This window comes from Salvelinus namaycush, chromosome 5 (assembly GCF_016432855.1).
Source record: "Salvelinus namaycush isolate Seneca chromosome 5, SaNama_1.0, whole genome shotgun sequence".
Classification (NCBI taxonomy): Eukaryota; Metazoa; Chordata; class Actinopteri; order Salmoniformes; family Salmonidae; genus Salvelinus; species Salvelinus namaycush.
Window position 1 is genome coordinate 27,660,906 of NC_052311.1, and position 17,012 is coordinate 27,677,917.

At 46.7% G+C, this 17,012-nt stretch overlaps 1 protein-coding gene across 2 annotated transcripts in view; it reads left to right on the plus strand.

Moving 5' to 3' along the window:
* LOC120047469 (fibroblast growth factor 13) overlaps window positions 1-17,012 on the plus strand; it is a 100,525-nt gene that overhangs the window by 81,293 nt on the left and 2,220 nt on the right. For both annotated transcript variants that reach the window (XM_038993003.1, XM_038993002.1), the window contains exon 4: window positions 15,039-15,237. In XM_038993003.1, the coding sequence (XP_038848931.1) occupies window positions 15,039-15,237 (199 nt within the window). The remainder of the gene's footprint in view (window positions 1-15,038; window positions 15,238-17,012) is intronic.

The window sequence follows — 17,012 nt, forward strand, 5'->3', positions numbered from 1 at the left end:
GGAGACTCCCCAAACATATGGAAGAAGGTACTCTGGTCAGATGAGACTAAAATTGAGCTTTTTGGCCATCAAGGAAAACACTATGTCTGGTGCAAACCCAACACCTCTCATCACCCCGAGAATATCATCCCCACAGTGAAGCATGGTGGTGGCAGCATCATGCTGTGGCGATGTTTTTCATCGGCAGGGACTGGGAAACTGGTCAGAATTGAAGGAATGATGGATGCCGCTAAATACAGGGAAATTCTTGAGGGACACCTGTTTGTCTTCCAGAGATTTGAGACTGGGACAGAGGTTCACCATCCAGCAGGACAATGACTCTAAGCGTACTGCTAAAGCAACACTCGAGTGGTTTAAGGGGAAATATTTAAATGTCTTGGAATGGCTTAGTCAAAGCCCAGACATCAATCCAATTGAGAATCTCTGGTATGACTTAAAGATTGCTGTACACCAGCGGAACACATCCGATTTGAAGGAGCTGGAGCAGTTTTGCCTTGAAAGAATGGGCAAAAATCCTAGTGGCTAGAAGTGCCAAGCTTATAGAGACATACCCCAAGAGACTTGCAGCTGTAATTGCTGCAAAAGGTGGGTCTACAAACAAACAAAACAAAGTGCAGCTAGTTTGCAGTCTTTCCAGCTTCAGTTTGAAGTGATTGTGTTAACTGTGTTGTTGGCTAGCTCCTCTGAACAACAGTGTTGTGACGAGTGAGGACATTTTCTATGACAGGCAAAATCATGCCTCATTAGCTTATTGTTATGGATGTATCCAAATAAATGTCACTAGAAACAACTTAAACAAATGCAAATGCACCTACTTTGCTGTTATTCTGGCTGCAGTTTTTGATGTGACTGTAAATTAGCTGTAGTTGGCTAGCTACTGTAGCAAGCAAGGGATAAGAACGTTGCCAGCCAGTATGGCAATGGAACATTTAGAACGAACGACTGGATCGCGTCCATAGATACAGAACAAAAAGACTGAACGACTGGGTCTCTGGCAACCGAACCGATAGAACGAACGACCAGCCGGCTTGGGTAGCAACCCTAGATTTGTGTCGGGACTATATCTTGCAGAAGGATGAAACACTATGAAGAAATTCATCAAAATAAATTTCTTTATGAAATATGTCTATTTGAATATGTTTGTAACCCGTTGTATAAAAGTTATAATGCCCTCGAAGCCGGTGTTTGGAGGATATATTGTCAACACCTGTGCCAATATATCCTCTAAACACCGGCTTCTCGGGCATTATCACTTAAATATAAAACTCAAAATACTTCAATTAATGTTAAGTTCAAAAGAATACAATATCAAAATTGCTGAGACTATTCAAACCAATGAGGGTTCGGAACTTTAAAGCCAATTACCTCAGAAGCATCTTTTTGCTGATAGAAACCTTATAGTCCCAAGCTCTCGATATGTCTAATACATGTACATATCATTGCATGTTCACATCGCATACTCATTATGATATTTTGGTATATCACCTTTTACATAATCATCTACTGGGGTCGTGTGTGTTTGCTTTTGTCATCTGCTTATCCATGTTCTGTCCATGTGAGAGAGCGAATGCGTGAGAGGAAGAGTGTTTAGTACATGTGTGGGTGAGCCAGAATGCACCAGTGAAATGTATTCATCCAGCAGAGGCACAGTGTGGGAAGAGAGGGAATCAATTAAACATGTATTTTCCTCCGTCCTCTCTACTCTCCTCTCTGCCCCTTTCTAGTTCTATTTCATCCTGCCTCATATGTACTATTCAGCTCCTCACAGTTTGTCACAACTGTCTTCTCCCCTTTGCTGAAAAATACAGATATCATAAAACAGGCTTTTCATGTCGTCGAAGGGAAAATATCTCCATACACACCATTGTCACTAAGATGTGGTGAATGATTTTGCAGTGTCTGTAGACATTCTGTATGATATGTTTTATAATCAGGTAGGCTATTGACAATTAGTTACTCTGATTGTACAAAATATTAGGAACACCTTCCTAATATTGAGTTGCACCTTCTTTTGCCCTCAGAACAGCCTCAAAAAAAAATTCTACCCCAATTTCGTGGTATCCAATTGGTAGTTACAGTCTTGATCCATCGCTGCAACTCCCGTACGGACTCGGGAGAGGCGAAGGTCGAGAGCCATGCTTCCTCTGAAACACGACCCTGCCAAGCCGCACTGCTTCTTGACACATTGCCCGCTTAACCCGGAAGCCAGCCGCACCAATGACCAACAGCGTTGGCAACCTTGTCAGCGTGCACCCGGTCCGCCACAGGAGTCGCTAGAGCGTGATGGGACAAGGACATCCCGGCCGGCTGGCCAAACCCTCCCCTAACCCGGACGACGCTGGGCCAATTGTGCACCGCCCCATGGGTCTCCCGGTCGCGGCCTCTGCGACAGAGCCTGGACTCAAACCAGGATCTCTAGTGGCACAGCTTGCACTGCAATGCAGTGACTTAGACCACTGCGCCACTCGGGAGGCCCCAGAACAGCCTCAATTTGTCGGGACATGGACTCTACAAGATATCGAAAGTATTCCACAAGGATACTGACCCATGTTGACTGCAATGCTTCCCACAGTTGTGTCAAGTTGACCTACAGCGTTGCAGTTCTTGACACACTCAAATCGGTGAGCCTGGCACCTACTACCGTTCAAAGGCACTTCAATCTTTTGTGTTGCCCATTCACCCTGTGAATGGCACACATACACAATCCATCTCTCAGTTGTCTCAAGGCTTAACAATCCTTTAACCTGTCTCCTCCCCTTCATCTACACTGATTGAAGTGGATTTAATAAGGGATCATAGCTTTCACCTGGTCAGTCCATGTCATGGAAAGAGCAGTTTTGTACACTCAGAGTGTATTACTGTAGATTTCCCTGATTCCTTAATAGTGTGTCCCTGTGATACATGGTGATCATTGGCGTGTTCATTTGGAGATCACTGTCCTCTTTAAAAGGACGAGCTAACTAGTATAAATAGTTTCTGTGGTGTTTTTCCAGAGGTGCCTTGAAGTTTGGTCATTCGTTTTCCTGTGTGTTACTGGGGCTCCAGTCTTCTCTGAAGGGCCAGTGAGGTACTTCCTCCTTCAAAAGGGAAGAAGAAGATCCCTACATGTAGTAGATGGGGAAACGAGTGGATATGGAGACTCTAAGACGTATGAAAGGAATGGAATCGTTGGAGTTTTGGTTTCAGAATTAGCCGATGTTAGAATTGTTCAGCTCTTACGTAATAGACAGAGAGTTTCTGAAAATAATTAGGTTCTACTGACAAAAATGAAAGAATGAAGATGTAATACTGTTAATACTCTTCTTCTGTCCCCGTGGGTATGGCCTGTGTTTGTATGTTTGAGCATGTTAATGTTTGCATGGTGGTAAGCAGCCATGAGATCTGCAGTTGGCTCCCACCCCTATTTTTCCACCCATAAGCACACTACCTCTGCAAAATAGCCTTCCCTATCACAGGGATCCTCTCCACTGAGCTGAGTCATTAACCAGCCACAGTGGGTGTGTGCCTGTACGAGTGTGTGTATGTGTGTGTGTGTGTGTGTGTGTGTGTGTGTTTTTATTTGCAATGGTATTTTCCACCAGCTTAGATCCTCCAAATCTTTTCTAAACCAATGGACATTGTAAATGTACTTTTTATCTGGAGATAGAGAGAAAGGTGCTTTTTATTCCGCTGCCACTAAAAGACTGGGGCCATTGAAAGGGAAGGCATTTAGACGGATTTGTTTGGGAGAGTGGATAGTGAGTGGCGGCGACACCATTAGCTTTGTGAGTCTCCCAGGCTTTTACACTGCTCTAAAGACACCAGCTCAGCCTTGATTCTATTGGCATAATTGGTGTCATTTCAGATATAGTAGGATATGGGCACTGGGTTTACACACGAGAATGGCACCATCGATTTGTGCTCGTTTGTAAAGAATGGCGCCAATATTCTTACAGGAGAGATCAGATCCACTATGGTAGTATTTCTCATTCTGCCAGTTTGCGGCATGCAACAGTATTGGGTTTTAACTTCTACCAATGCATTCATTTGATTACAATTTCAGAGTAAATGGTCATTTATTGTGTTTTCTTTCATGGTACAGATACAGCAAGGCATTGAATATGCATTACCCTCTATGAGGCTCGTGGGCTGTGGTATTGTAGTGCTAGTTCTACAGATGTAGGATCTTAATTTGATCACCCTGTTTAAGGAGACCTTTCCTGCAATGCAGAAACTTAAAAACTTGTAGTGCATTTGAGGTTTAAAAATGCTTCAGAAGTTTGTAATTTCCACTTTGACATTTCAGACTTGATTTTCCCTTCCGAAAAATGTATCAAAAATGTACCCCTACAAAAATGTAAATTAATTATAATCCACATAATAATTCACATTTCCTGTTGCTGCAAGATTATTGTCCTGTCGTAGCAAACTGTCTCAAATTAAGATCCTACATCTGTAGTGATTTATGCCTATGTCACTGTGTGTGTAGTGATATTACAGATGGGCTGGGGAAACCTCTTGCAGTAAGTCACACTCAGTGCTGGCGTCAGCCTGTAAACGTCTCCCCCTTTGCTGAAGCTATCGGGTCGTAAAGCGCTAAGGCGCTATCGCTAACCTGGACTGGGGTATCCTCCACTGCTGTAAATCTGACCCCCTCCCTCCAGCCTCTAGAGAAATGCTTGTGATGCCTGGGAGAGGAGAGGACATGTGTTTATGTGTGTATGTCTGGAAGCAGAGGCAGGGTTTATGGTGAAAGACACTGTGAAAGATTGTGCATGTGCGCTGTATGCATGTATGTGGAGAGAGGGTTATATAGACAGCCGCTGAGTCACTGAGCATCGAAGACACCTCTTAAAAGAATGAGATATGTCAGCCCCCTTGAAAGTGGAGGGATGGGGAAACGGTGCGTGCAGGGGAGAGAGGGATGGATACGATTAAAGAGCCTGACATAGTGCCTGAACAAATGATGAGCTGGAGAGAGAGAGAGAGAGAGAGAGAAATGGGGACAGAGGGAAAGATAGGAGAATCGGGAGGGAGAGTGAAATATGTGTTGGGCAGTGTATGGGGAAAGAGAGAGAGAGGCTCATAGAAAGATGGACAGTGACAAGGATTGAAGTTTAGAGAAAAAGATATGAGCCAAGAGGGATGGAAAAGAGATTGAGCAGGACCTAAGGGGCAGAATTATCACACAAACACACACACACTTCGCTCTGTTCAGACACACACCCACATAAACACACCTTAGCCACCCATTGATCTCTCACACACACACACACACACACACACACACACACACACACACATCCTCTGGTAAGACGAGGGGTGGGGGTGTGTGTCTTTTTGTCAATAACAGCTGGTGCGCAATGTCTAATATTAAAGAAGTCTCGAGGTATTGCTCGCCTGAGGTCGAGTACTTTATGATAAGCTGTAGACCACACTATCTACCAAGAGAGTTCTCATCTATATTATTCGTAGCTGTCTATTTACCACCACAGACCAATGCTGGAACTAAGACCACACTCAACCAACTCTACAAGGCCATAAGCAAACAAGACAATGCTCACCCAGTAGTGGCAGGGACTATTAATGCAGGGAAACTTAAATCAGTTTTACCACATTTCTACCAGCATGTCACATGTGCAACCAGAGGGAAAAAAAGTCTAGACCACCTTTACTCCACACACAGAGATGCATACAAAGCTCTCCCTCGCCCTGCATTTGGCAAATCTGATACACCCACACATACATCATTACCCCACCACCTCCCTTCCTCTTTCTCTATCAATCACTTTCATACTTTTACACACACACACACTCAGTCACCGCTGAGACAGGGAATACCCTTTGGGGGAGGTACAGTGGGGCGGGAATGGGGATGGTGACTGGGCAGAGAGGGGTGAGACTGTGGGGTTTCCCCATCTTGCAGGCACAATAAAAGCAAATGAGATATGTACCATAAAGATCCCAGCAACGTGAGTTGCTGACTGACTGACTGCAGTACACAACATAAACCCCCATAGCTACCCAGATAGGAGGTGAGAGGGGTACGCAGTGTGTTTTTCTTTTATCACAGCTTGGTAATATCTCTATGATTGTCTCCACTGTGGCTGCACGACACACTGCACAGAATAACTATCTCTTTCATCTTTAATCTCGTTGTTCACATACAGGGATTTAATACTGTAGTCCGTTACACAATGATGTTGTTACTGTCTGCACAGTACAGGACTCTGTAATAATTGCTGCCTACACTAAAAGCACATCTCTCAGCTCCCAGCCCCTTGATGTGTGTGAAGCCTTCCAGCTGTGCAGCATTTCAACAAGGGGACTCATCAGCTCACTGCTGTCGCACTCTACATTGTCCCGTGCTTCAAGGAAAGGCATGTATTTTAATGGGATCATTTAAAGTACATTTACCCAAACCACTCCACTCATAGACAGCCAGGTGTGGGGGAGGAGAGGAGGGCACATGACTGAGATCATTTCCATGCAGATATGATGTGATGTTCCCTCGCTCCAATTTGCCGAGATGTGTCTCACTCTGTCTACCTCTAGAGAGTCGGGATTAAAGTGGTGTGGGCCTTTTTTCACCGCACCGTGGGTTTCACTGAACACTAGCCATTACTATTGACAGAGGGAGAAAATACTGGAGCCGGAGGAGCCCAGTCAAGTGGATCTGGCTGCCTCTGTCGATCGTAGAGATACTCCAATACAATAGGACTAGGGTTTCCCTCCATCTTGGCTCCTCCTTGTGTCAGTTTCTTCTGTCTTCCTTAGAATGGAACAGGGCCGGCTGGCAATCCCATCTTGGCTCTAAAAGTGTCTGTGCCTATCTGTATCTGAATGTCTCTGTACTCCATAGGCCCGCTCCAGTAAAATAGGCAAGGCTGGCGTGCGATCCCTTCCATCTTGGCTCTCAATTTGTCCATCTGTACATGTCTGTCATCCATTGACTTTCACTTCACTCCAGAGCGCCGCAGCGAGCCAAATCCACAAAAGCTCATTAATGGGGGTAGAACAGGACTTCTGGCTCAAAAGCTGAGCAGCTCATAGTTTTCCCACCAAGCTGGCACGGCACAGGGATTAAAACTGCCTATCTGTGCCTTGCCTCTCCATGCGAGCTACACTGTTTGCTCGCCATGGTGATCACAGAGAGAGGGAGACGAGGGAGGGAGGAAGAGCAGGATATCGGGAAGATACATTGGGGAAGTGAGTAATGGGGGTGGGGGGACTCGTGGGAAAGAGTTGAAGAGCAGTGAGGGAGAGAGAAAAACGTGCTGCCTTTTAACTAACTGCTCTCAGCCTCCACATGGCAAGACAAGTGCCTGGGCTTGGCGGTCAGAGAGAGGCAGGTTGCGCATGGCCAAAGAACAGGGGGGAAAAGCATGCAGGAGAAAGACATTAATGGCTCTTTAGGCTGCTGACTCTTGTTTTCAGGATGTTGTTGTCCAGGGTTTTACATTTGTTGCCTGCAAACCTTCAACCCAGTTTAGTGTTTTGGGAAAATAAACGTCAATTTCAACATCGTTCCTCATTTGTCACCTCCCCTGCATTGTTTTTGGTTATGTTATTAACATAATTATAATTAATTACCTTTCACCAGATAGAACTAAAACGAGTTTAATCCGATCCTTCTCTCCGAAAGCAGATTTGCATTTGGGTACAAGGGTTCAATTGGTTTAATGAATCTGACCTTCAAACCGAATCATTAGCTGTGGTCGCGCGCTAGCAGAACAGTTATATAACTGGAAAACCACCATTTTCTGGGAGGATGGTTGAGGACTGTACTCCTAACAGAGGCTGGCTATAGTCAGTGGTCAAAGGCAGAGCTGACTGCAGCAGACGTGGCCTCTGCCCTAACTGACATCGTAGACAGGGATGCTACTGTAGACGTTCCTCACCTCATTGATCCTAGTCTGTTCTCTAAGCCCTTCTGGTGCTCCTAACATTTAGACAAATGGATTGCGGTCTCCTCCTGTGTCATGGCGGCTTAGCTGTGAGCTGGGGCTGAGCTGACAGGAAGTTCCCAGGGAGGTGCCATGTCACCGGCGTGGTGTGACATCAGCAGTGTTCCTGTCACCATGGTCTGGGCCCGGCCAGTCTCTAGGAATGACAGAGACGAGGGAGGATATGAGATGAGAATACTTATCTACACTGAGTTTGGCTAAGAGCCAGGTAGCAGGGCTGATTCTCCATGCCTGGGACAGGCTCACTGCGTCTGGGTTGCTGTGATACTGGATGGGAGATTGGGTACGGTAGGGGCCACTTGCACTGCATTGGGGCCATTGGTTCAGAGGAGAGAGAGAGAGAGAGAGAGAGTTGGTGAATCAAAGAGAAGCTTTCACCAATTGCTTCTTTAAAAAATAGTTTTCGATCACTATAAGAGGTCTGTGATTTGTATACAGTAAGTGGAGTGCACTGTACATGTGTAGAGACTCCAGCCCAGAGTGAATGCATAGCTAGACAAAGACACAATGTGCATTCAATCTAGTGAAGATCTTTTGAGTAGTATTGTGGTTGGAAAGTCTGAAGGCATTATTGATGACTGAGTGACTGACAGTGACACATTCTGTAGTTTGTCATGATCACACAACAGATCTGTGTCCATGCCAGGGGACACAGGGGACACATGTCATCTATCTTGTGACTGACATCCACTGTGATGAAACTCTGAGTAATACTGCCTTCTGAGTAATACTTACCCAATCTGAAAAACATGCCAATTCTCTTCTCCTTTCTAAAGTGCTTGCCAAGTTACCATATGACTGCTATTATACTGTAGGTTAACCCAGTGTCTTTTTTTCTGGTTTTCCTTTCTCCCTGGTGATTACTTGATTTATCATTGTCATTGATTGACCAGAGTCCACTTACCTGTTTTCCCAGGTCTAAATTAGTTCATGAAAGGGTGCTAACCGGCATAGCTTCGAACCTCCAAGCTCAGATTAGAATACCCCAGGTTTAGCTTATTGGTATTTCTTCCACTGCATGCTGGAATGCATAGATTGTTTCCTGGGAAGCCAATAAGTCAGGAAGCAGTTGTAAGGTAATTAGTAGGCAACAGAGAGACCAGGAAGAACATTACAGTGCTGTAGTATGGCAGCAACAGTTGTCTCAAAAGATCATTCCCCTTCCCTGGTCACGCACCTAGCCCCTCTCCTCCCAGCTGTAATTAATGAATAATCTATACAGCTATAATCGAGACAAAAGCAAACACATACACACAGCCACATCAGAGTGTCTTGGGGAGAGTTTCATGAGAAAAAAAACAGCTTTGTGCTTTAGAACGTAGATAATGACTAAATCAGAGACGACAAAATATGGAAAGGTGAGAGTAGAAGAGAGCATGAGATATGGCACAATGTAGACTAGAGAAACAAAATGAAGTGCTTGAGAGAAACAGAGAGAGATAAAGAGAGAGAGGGTGAGTGTGAGTGTCAGTAAGAAGTAAAGGGAAAAGCGATATATATACCGTTGAAGTCGGAAGTTTACATACACTTCGGTTGGAGTCATTAAAACTTGTTTTTTAACCACTCCACAAATTTCTTGTTAACAAACTATAGTTTTGGCAAGTCGGTTAGGACATCTACTTTCTGCATGACACAAGTAATAAACAGCTTGGAAAATTCCAGAAAATTATGTCATTGCTTTAGAAGCTTCTAATAGGCTAATTGACATCATTTGAGTCAATTGGAGGTGTACCTGTGGATGTATTTCAAGGCCTACCTTCAAACTCAGTGAAAGGAAATCAGCAAAGACCTCAGAAAAAAAATTGTAGACCTCGACAAGTCTAGTTCATCCTTGGGAGCAATTTCCAAATGCCTGAAGGTACCACGTTCATCTGTACAAACAATAGTACGCAAGTATAAACACCATGGGACCATGCAGCCATGAAGACTGCTGTAACGGCAGTCTAAGTCGTCCTCCTCCTCAGACGAGGAGAGGCGAGAAGGATCTGAGGACCAATGTGCAGCGTGGTAATTTTCCATGATTTAATTAACACAAAACAAGACACTATACAAAATGACAAAACAAACTAACCGTCACAGTCCTAGCTGGTGCAGACAAAACACAAAGACAGGAAACAACCACCCACAATCCCCAACACAAAACAAGCCACCTATATATGATTCTCAATCAGGGACAACGATTGACAGCTGTCTCTGATTGAGAACCATATTAGGCTGGACACAGTAACAGACAAACTAGACACACAACATAGAATTCCCACCCAGCTCACGTCCTGACCAACACTAAACAAGCAAAACACATAAGAACTCTGGTCAGGACGTTACAGTACCCCCCTCCTGAGGTGCGGACTCCTAACGCACCCCTAAAACTCAAGAGGAGGGTCTGGGTGGGCATCTGTCCGCGGTGGCGGCTCCGGCGCAGGACGAGGACACCACTCCACCACTGTCTTTGTCCCCCTCCTTAGCGTCCTTTGAGTGGCGACCCTCGCCCACGACCTTGGCCTAAGAATCCTCCCCAAGGCCCCCACATGATTTAGGAGGTAGCTCAGGACAGAGAGGTAGCTCAGGACAGAGAGGTAGCTCAGGACAGAGAGGTAGCTCAGGACAGAGAGGTAGCTCAGGACAGAGAGGCAGCTCAGGACAGAGGGGCAACTCAGGACGAATGGCAGCTCCGGACTGAATGGCAGCTCCGGACTGAGTGGCAGCTCCGGACTGAGTGGCAGCTCCGGACTGAGTGGCAGCTCCGGACTGAGTGGCAGCTCCGGACTGAGTGGCAGCTCATGACTGAGTGGCAGCTCATGACTGTAGGGCAGCTCATGACTGGAAGGCAGCTCATGACTGGAAGGCAGCTCATGACTGGAAGGCAGCTCATGACTGGAGGGCAGCTCATGACTGGAAGGCAGCTCATGACTGGAAGGCAGCTCATGACTGGAGGGCAGCTCATGACTGGAGGGCAGCTCATGACTGTAGGGCAGCTCATGACTGTAGGGCAGCTCATGACTGTAGGGCAGCTCATGACTGTAGGGCAGCTCATGACTGTAGGGCAGCTCATGACTGGAGGGCAGCTCATGACTGTAGGGCAGCTCATGACTGTAGGGCAGCTCATGACTGTAGGGCAGCTCATGACTGTAGGGCAGCTCATGACTGGAAGGCAGCTCATGACTGTAGGGCAGCTCATGACTGTAGGGCAGCTCATGACTGGAAGGCAGCTCATGACTGGAAGGCAGCTCATGACTGGAGGGCAGCTCATGACTGGAAGGCAGCTCATGACTGGAGGGCGGCTCATGACTGGAGGGCAGCTCTGGCAGCTCCTGACTGGCTGGCGGCTCTGGCAGCTCCTGACTGGCTGGCGGCTCTGGCAGCTCCTGACTGGCTGGCGGCTCTGGCAGCTCCTGACTGGCTGGCGGCTCTGGCAGCTCCTGACTGGCTGGCGGCTCTGGCGGCTCCTGACTGACGGACGGCTCTAGCGGCTCCTGACTGACGGACGGCTCTAGCGGCTCCTGACTGACGGGCGGCTCTGAAGGCTCGTGGCAGACGGATGGCTCAGATGGCGCTGGGCAGACGGATGGCTCAGATGGCGCTGGGCAGACGGATGGCTCAGATGGCGCTGGGCAGACGGATGGCTCAGATGGCGCTGGGCAGACGGATGGCTCAGATGGCGCTGGGCAGACGGATGGCTCAGATGGCGCTGGGCAGACGGATGGCTCAGATGGCGCTGGGCAGACGAGCAGTGCAGGCAGCTCAGACGGCGCTGGGCAGACGAGCAGTGCAGCGGCGTTGGGCAGACGGCCGACTCTGACCTGCTGAGGCGCACAGTAGGCCTGGTGCGTGGTGCCGGAACTGGTGGTACCGGACTGGAGACACGCACCTCAAGGCTAGTGCGGGGAGCAGGAACAGGGCACACTGGACTCTCAAAGCGCACTATAGGCCTGGTGCGTGGTACCGGCACTGGTGGTACTGGGCTGGGGCGGGAAGGTGGCGCCGGATATACCGGACCGTGCAGGCGTACTGGCTCCCTTGAGCACCGAGCCTGCCCAACCTTACCTGGTTGAATGCTCCCCGTAGCCCGTCCAGTGCGGGGAGGTGGAATAACCCGCACTGGGCTGTGTAGGCGAACCGGGGACACCATGCGTAAAGCTGGTGCCATGTACACCGGCCCAAGGAGACGTACTGGAGGCCAGATATGTAGAGCCGGCTTCATGGCACTTGGCTCAATGCTCAATCTAGCCCGCCCAGTGCGGGGAAGTGGAATAACCCGCACCGGGCTATGCACACGTACAGGAGACACCGTGCGCTCTTCCGCATAACACGGTGTCTGCCCGTACTCCCGCTCTCCACGGTAAGCATGGGAAGTGGGCGCAGGTCTCCTACCTACCTTCGCCACACTACCCTTTAGCCCCCCCAAGAAGTTTTGGGGGTTTCTTCACGGGCTTCCAGCCACGCTTCCGTGCTGCCTCCTCATACCACCGCTCCTGGGCTTTAGCTGCCTCCATCTCTTCCCGAGAGCGGCGATATTCTCCAATGTGAGCCCAGTGTCCTTTACCCTCCAGAATTTCCTCCCATGTCCAGGATTCCTGTGTAGTGGGCCGCTGCTGCTCGTACTCACGCTGCTTGGTCCGAGTTTGGTGGGTGGTTCTGTAACGGCAGTCTAAGTCGTCCTCCTCCTCAGACGAGGAGAGGCGAGAAGGATCTGAGGACCAATGTGCAGCGTGGTAATTTTCCATGATTTAATTAACACAAAACAAGACACTATACAAAATGACAAAACAAACTAACCGTCACAGTCCTAGCTGGTGCAGACAAAACACAAAGACAGGAAACAACCACCCACAATCCCCAACACAAAACAAGCCACCTATATATGATTCTCAATCAGGGACAACGATTGACAGCTGTCTCTGATTGAGAACCATATTAGGCTGGACACAGTAACAGACAAACTAGACACACAACATAGAATTCCCACCCAGCTCACGTCCTGACCAACACTAAACAAGCAAAACACATAAGAACTCTGGTCAGGACGTTACAACTGCCATGCAGTCACCGTGCAGTCATACCGCTCAGGAAGGAGCGTTCTGTCTCCTAGAGATGAACGTACTTTGGTGCGAAAAGTGCAAATCAATCCCAGAACAACAGCAAAGGACCTTGTGTAGATGCTGGAGGAAACAGGTACAAAAGTATCTATATCCACAGTAAAACGAGTCCTATACCAACATAACCTGAAAGGCTGCTCAGCAATGAAGAAGCCATTGCTCCAAAACCACCATATAAAAAGCCAGACTACGGTTTGCAACTGCACATGGGGACAAAGGTCGTACTTTTTGGAGAAATGTCCTCTGGTCTGATGAAACAAAAATAGAACTGTTTGGCCATAATGACCATCGTTATGTTTGGAGGAAAAAAGGGGAGGCTTGCAACCCAAAGAACACCATCCCAACCGTGAAGCACGGGGGTGGCAGCATCATGTTGTGGGGGTGCTTTGCTGTAGGAGGGACTGGTGCACTTCACAAAATAGATGGCATCATGAGGATGGAAAATTATGTGGATATATTGAAGCAAATTCTCAAGACATCAGTCAGGAAGTTAAAGCTTGGTCGCAAATGGGTCTTCCAAATAGACAATGACCCAAAGCATACTTCCAAAGTTGTGACAAAATGGCTTATGGACAACAAAGTCAAGGTATTGGAGTGGCCATCACAAAGCCCTGACCTCAATCCTATAGAAAATGTGTGGGCAGAACTGAAAAAGCGTGTGCGAGCAAGGAGGCCTACAAACCTGACTCAGTTACACCAGCTCTATCAGGAGGAATGGGACAAAATTCACCCAAGTTATTATGGAAAGCTTTTGGAAGGCCAAAACGTTTGACCCAAGTTAAACAATTTAAAGGCAATGCTCCCAAATACTAATTGAGTGTATGTAAACTTCTGACCCACTGGGAATGTGAAATAGAAATAAAAGCTGAAATAAATCATTATTATTATCATTACTACTATTATTCTGACATTTCACATTCTTAAAATAAAGTGGTGATCCTAACTGACCTAAGACAGGGAATCTTTACAATTATTTAATGTCAGGAATTGCAAAAAACTGAATTTAAATGTATTTTGCTAAGGTGTATGTAAACTTCCGACTTCACCTGTATATATAAAAAGAGAAAGATATATAAAGAAAATAATATATATATATATATATATATATATATATATAGAGAGAGAGAGAGAGAGAGAGAGAGGGGGGAGGGATAGAGAGAGAGAGGAAGATAGAGGACCAAATCTGACAAATAGCTTTTTTAAAGTTTCCCAGGAGTCCCCTGTAGATTGTGTTCGGTGCTCCTCAGAACAGCCAATTCATTAGCGGATGAGAGACAGTGGAGCCTCTGCCTGGACATTACATAACCTCTGTAAAACACACACACTCATGCCACACACACAAACACACTTGCACGGATGGACGCACACACTGCTGCTAGATAGTCTGGTGAAGGATTGGCTAACAAATAGAAGCTACATATAAATAGAGTGCCCATCCTCCAACAAATGTTGTTATTAATTGTCCCATATATTATTAATACCGCGGAGTAAAATGAGAGTGAATGTTGAATCGTGGTGTGTTGTATCTATGGCATAAAGCTATGAATGATTTACTATAATGAACATAAGAGCCTTTGAAAATACTGTGGTAATGTGGTAAGCATTAAGAGGTGAATGTCTTGAATTAGATGGAGCTGGAAGGATCTTTCAACCCCTGTGTGTGTGTGTGTGTGTGTGTGTGTGTGTGTGTGTGTGTGTGTGTGTGTGTGTGTGTGTGTGTGTGTGTGTGTGTGTGTGTGTGTGTGTGTGTGTGTGTGTGTGTGTGTGTGTGTGTGCGCGCGCTCTAAGCAAGTGTATGTGTTTGAGTTGTGCCGTCATCTCTTGTATCTTAAGTAATGGCGCTTCATGTCTCAGTGCCTCTCATTTGCTAAAAAGCGAGAAAGGAGAAGGGCTCTTAAAACCTCTCTGATCAGTGGCCACCCTCCTCCTTCAGCCATGGCTCATCCGGTCTTCTCCTCTCCTCCCTGCTCCCTCCCTCTTTCTTTCTTCTTCTCAGGAACACTTCACCCCGGAGTGCAAGTTCAAAGAGTCTGTGTTTGAGAACTACTACGTGACCTACTCCTCCATGATCTACAGACAGCAGCAGTCTGGTAGGGGCTGGTACCTCGGTCTGAATAAAGAGGGGGAGATAATGAAGGGAAACCACGTGAAGAAGAACAAGCCAGCAGCCCACTTCCTCCCCAAGCCTTTGAAAGGTGAGACTGTCCATCTTTCTTCCTATAGGGTGCTTGGCTCTATATTGGAGACAATAGAGCAGGGTTCCCCAAATGTTTTTTATTGTTAGACATAATAGACTGTAAAAACACCAGGAAATCAGTTCCAAGTTATTTTAATTTGAGAAATCTGTTCCCAAGTATTCCCACGCATAATAGAGAGACAATGTAAGCAAGGTTTGAAATGATTTTGTTTTAGTCAGACATTATATCTGTTTGAGCTTCTTGCTGTCAATTTGCAGTCTCCAAATTATTCCTCTCAAGAACAAATAGGCCCGCGGCTGAATCTAGTTGGGGATCCCTACAATAAAGGATAATAAGAGATGTTTCTTAGGTAACTTTACTTTTTCGAAAGTTTCTTCATTATTCTCCCAAGCCCATTACATTGCAATTGAACGTTTATTGGTGATTCACTATGGCCTGGAGCACTGAGCTTTGGCAGTGGTTATTTGTATAAATGGGAGACTTTCCAGAAAAAACACCAAGCTTCTTTTTGATTAAATCTCTCTCTCTCTTTCTTTCTCTCTCTATCTCTCTGCGGGTAGTCTCTCCCTACAGCCTGGGGAAAGGCTGCTCTCAGCCCCCCTGCCGTCAGGCTTTCTGCTCTGAGGCAACGGTGTGTGGACAGGACCATTGAGCACTCCCCAAAAGCTATTCATACTTCATTGGAGCCAGACAGTGGAAAAGGCATTGGCAGTGTCCATGCCGAAAAGCTTCGGGAATGATAAAGTGCTGCCTGTTTGAATAGAGACAGCTAGGCTTTTTAACACAAATGTCATGGCGAAGAAGAAGCGGCCCACCTCCACCCAACCAAGCCAGGTGCCTCATGGAAGGAGGGGGGATGATTGTGTGCTGGATAGATGGATCTGTTCATGATGTTGAAAAGGCCACAGCTCTTTCATCTAGAACAAGATACAGGCTTACCTGTCAACAGAGAGAACAAGATAAAAACTGAGAGCGTCTGGACTCCACTTCCACGAGATGAAAGGATGAGCTTTTAGACAAAAAAAAGTCCCCATTCAAGAAATGCACCGCTGGTGACGCAAATTACTCAACCGACGAGAGCACCAAGCGGGTAGCAATTTATTTCGAAAAATCTGATCAGACATTCAGTCGTTTCGTCATTTGTATCCGTCAAGTTCCAAGCTTCTTTGGTGGTTGCATGATTTACAAATATATTGTTACCCTGTTTGTGTACAGGCCGGAAAATCATGGTTAAAAGATTACAAGAAGTTGTCGTCCCTAAATGAGGGCAGGAGGGCGTTGGAGAGTAATGCACTGGGCTTTGAATCTCTTTCAACCCCTTTTTCACAAGGGCAGAAATGTACAGCAAACAGACAGCTGTGGTGATGATGCTTTCTCTAACGGGTTTGCGGTTGGCTTGGCTGCTCTTATCCTCCGACCGAACCGACCAGTAGCTCATTAAAAATCCAAGTCTCTGCTCACTGTAATAGCTTTTGGGTTACATTTAACAGCCCGACCAGGGGGACCAAACACAGTTAAGAGCAATAGCCAGAGAATGATCGCCCCGCACTCATGAGAGAGCGAGAGAGAGGTAAAGGGAAAAGAGAGAGAGAGAGGTAAAGGGAAAAGAGACAGAGAGAGAGGTAAAGGGAAAAGAGACAGAGAGAGGTAATAGAGAGAGGGGGGGGGGGGGGTACAGGGAAAAGAGAGAGGGAGAGAGAGAGGGGGGGTACAGGGAAAAGAGAGAAGGAGAGAGATAGAGGGGGGTACAGGGAAAAGAGAGAGGGAGGGAG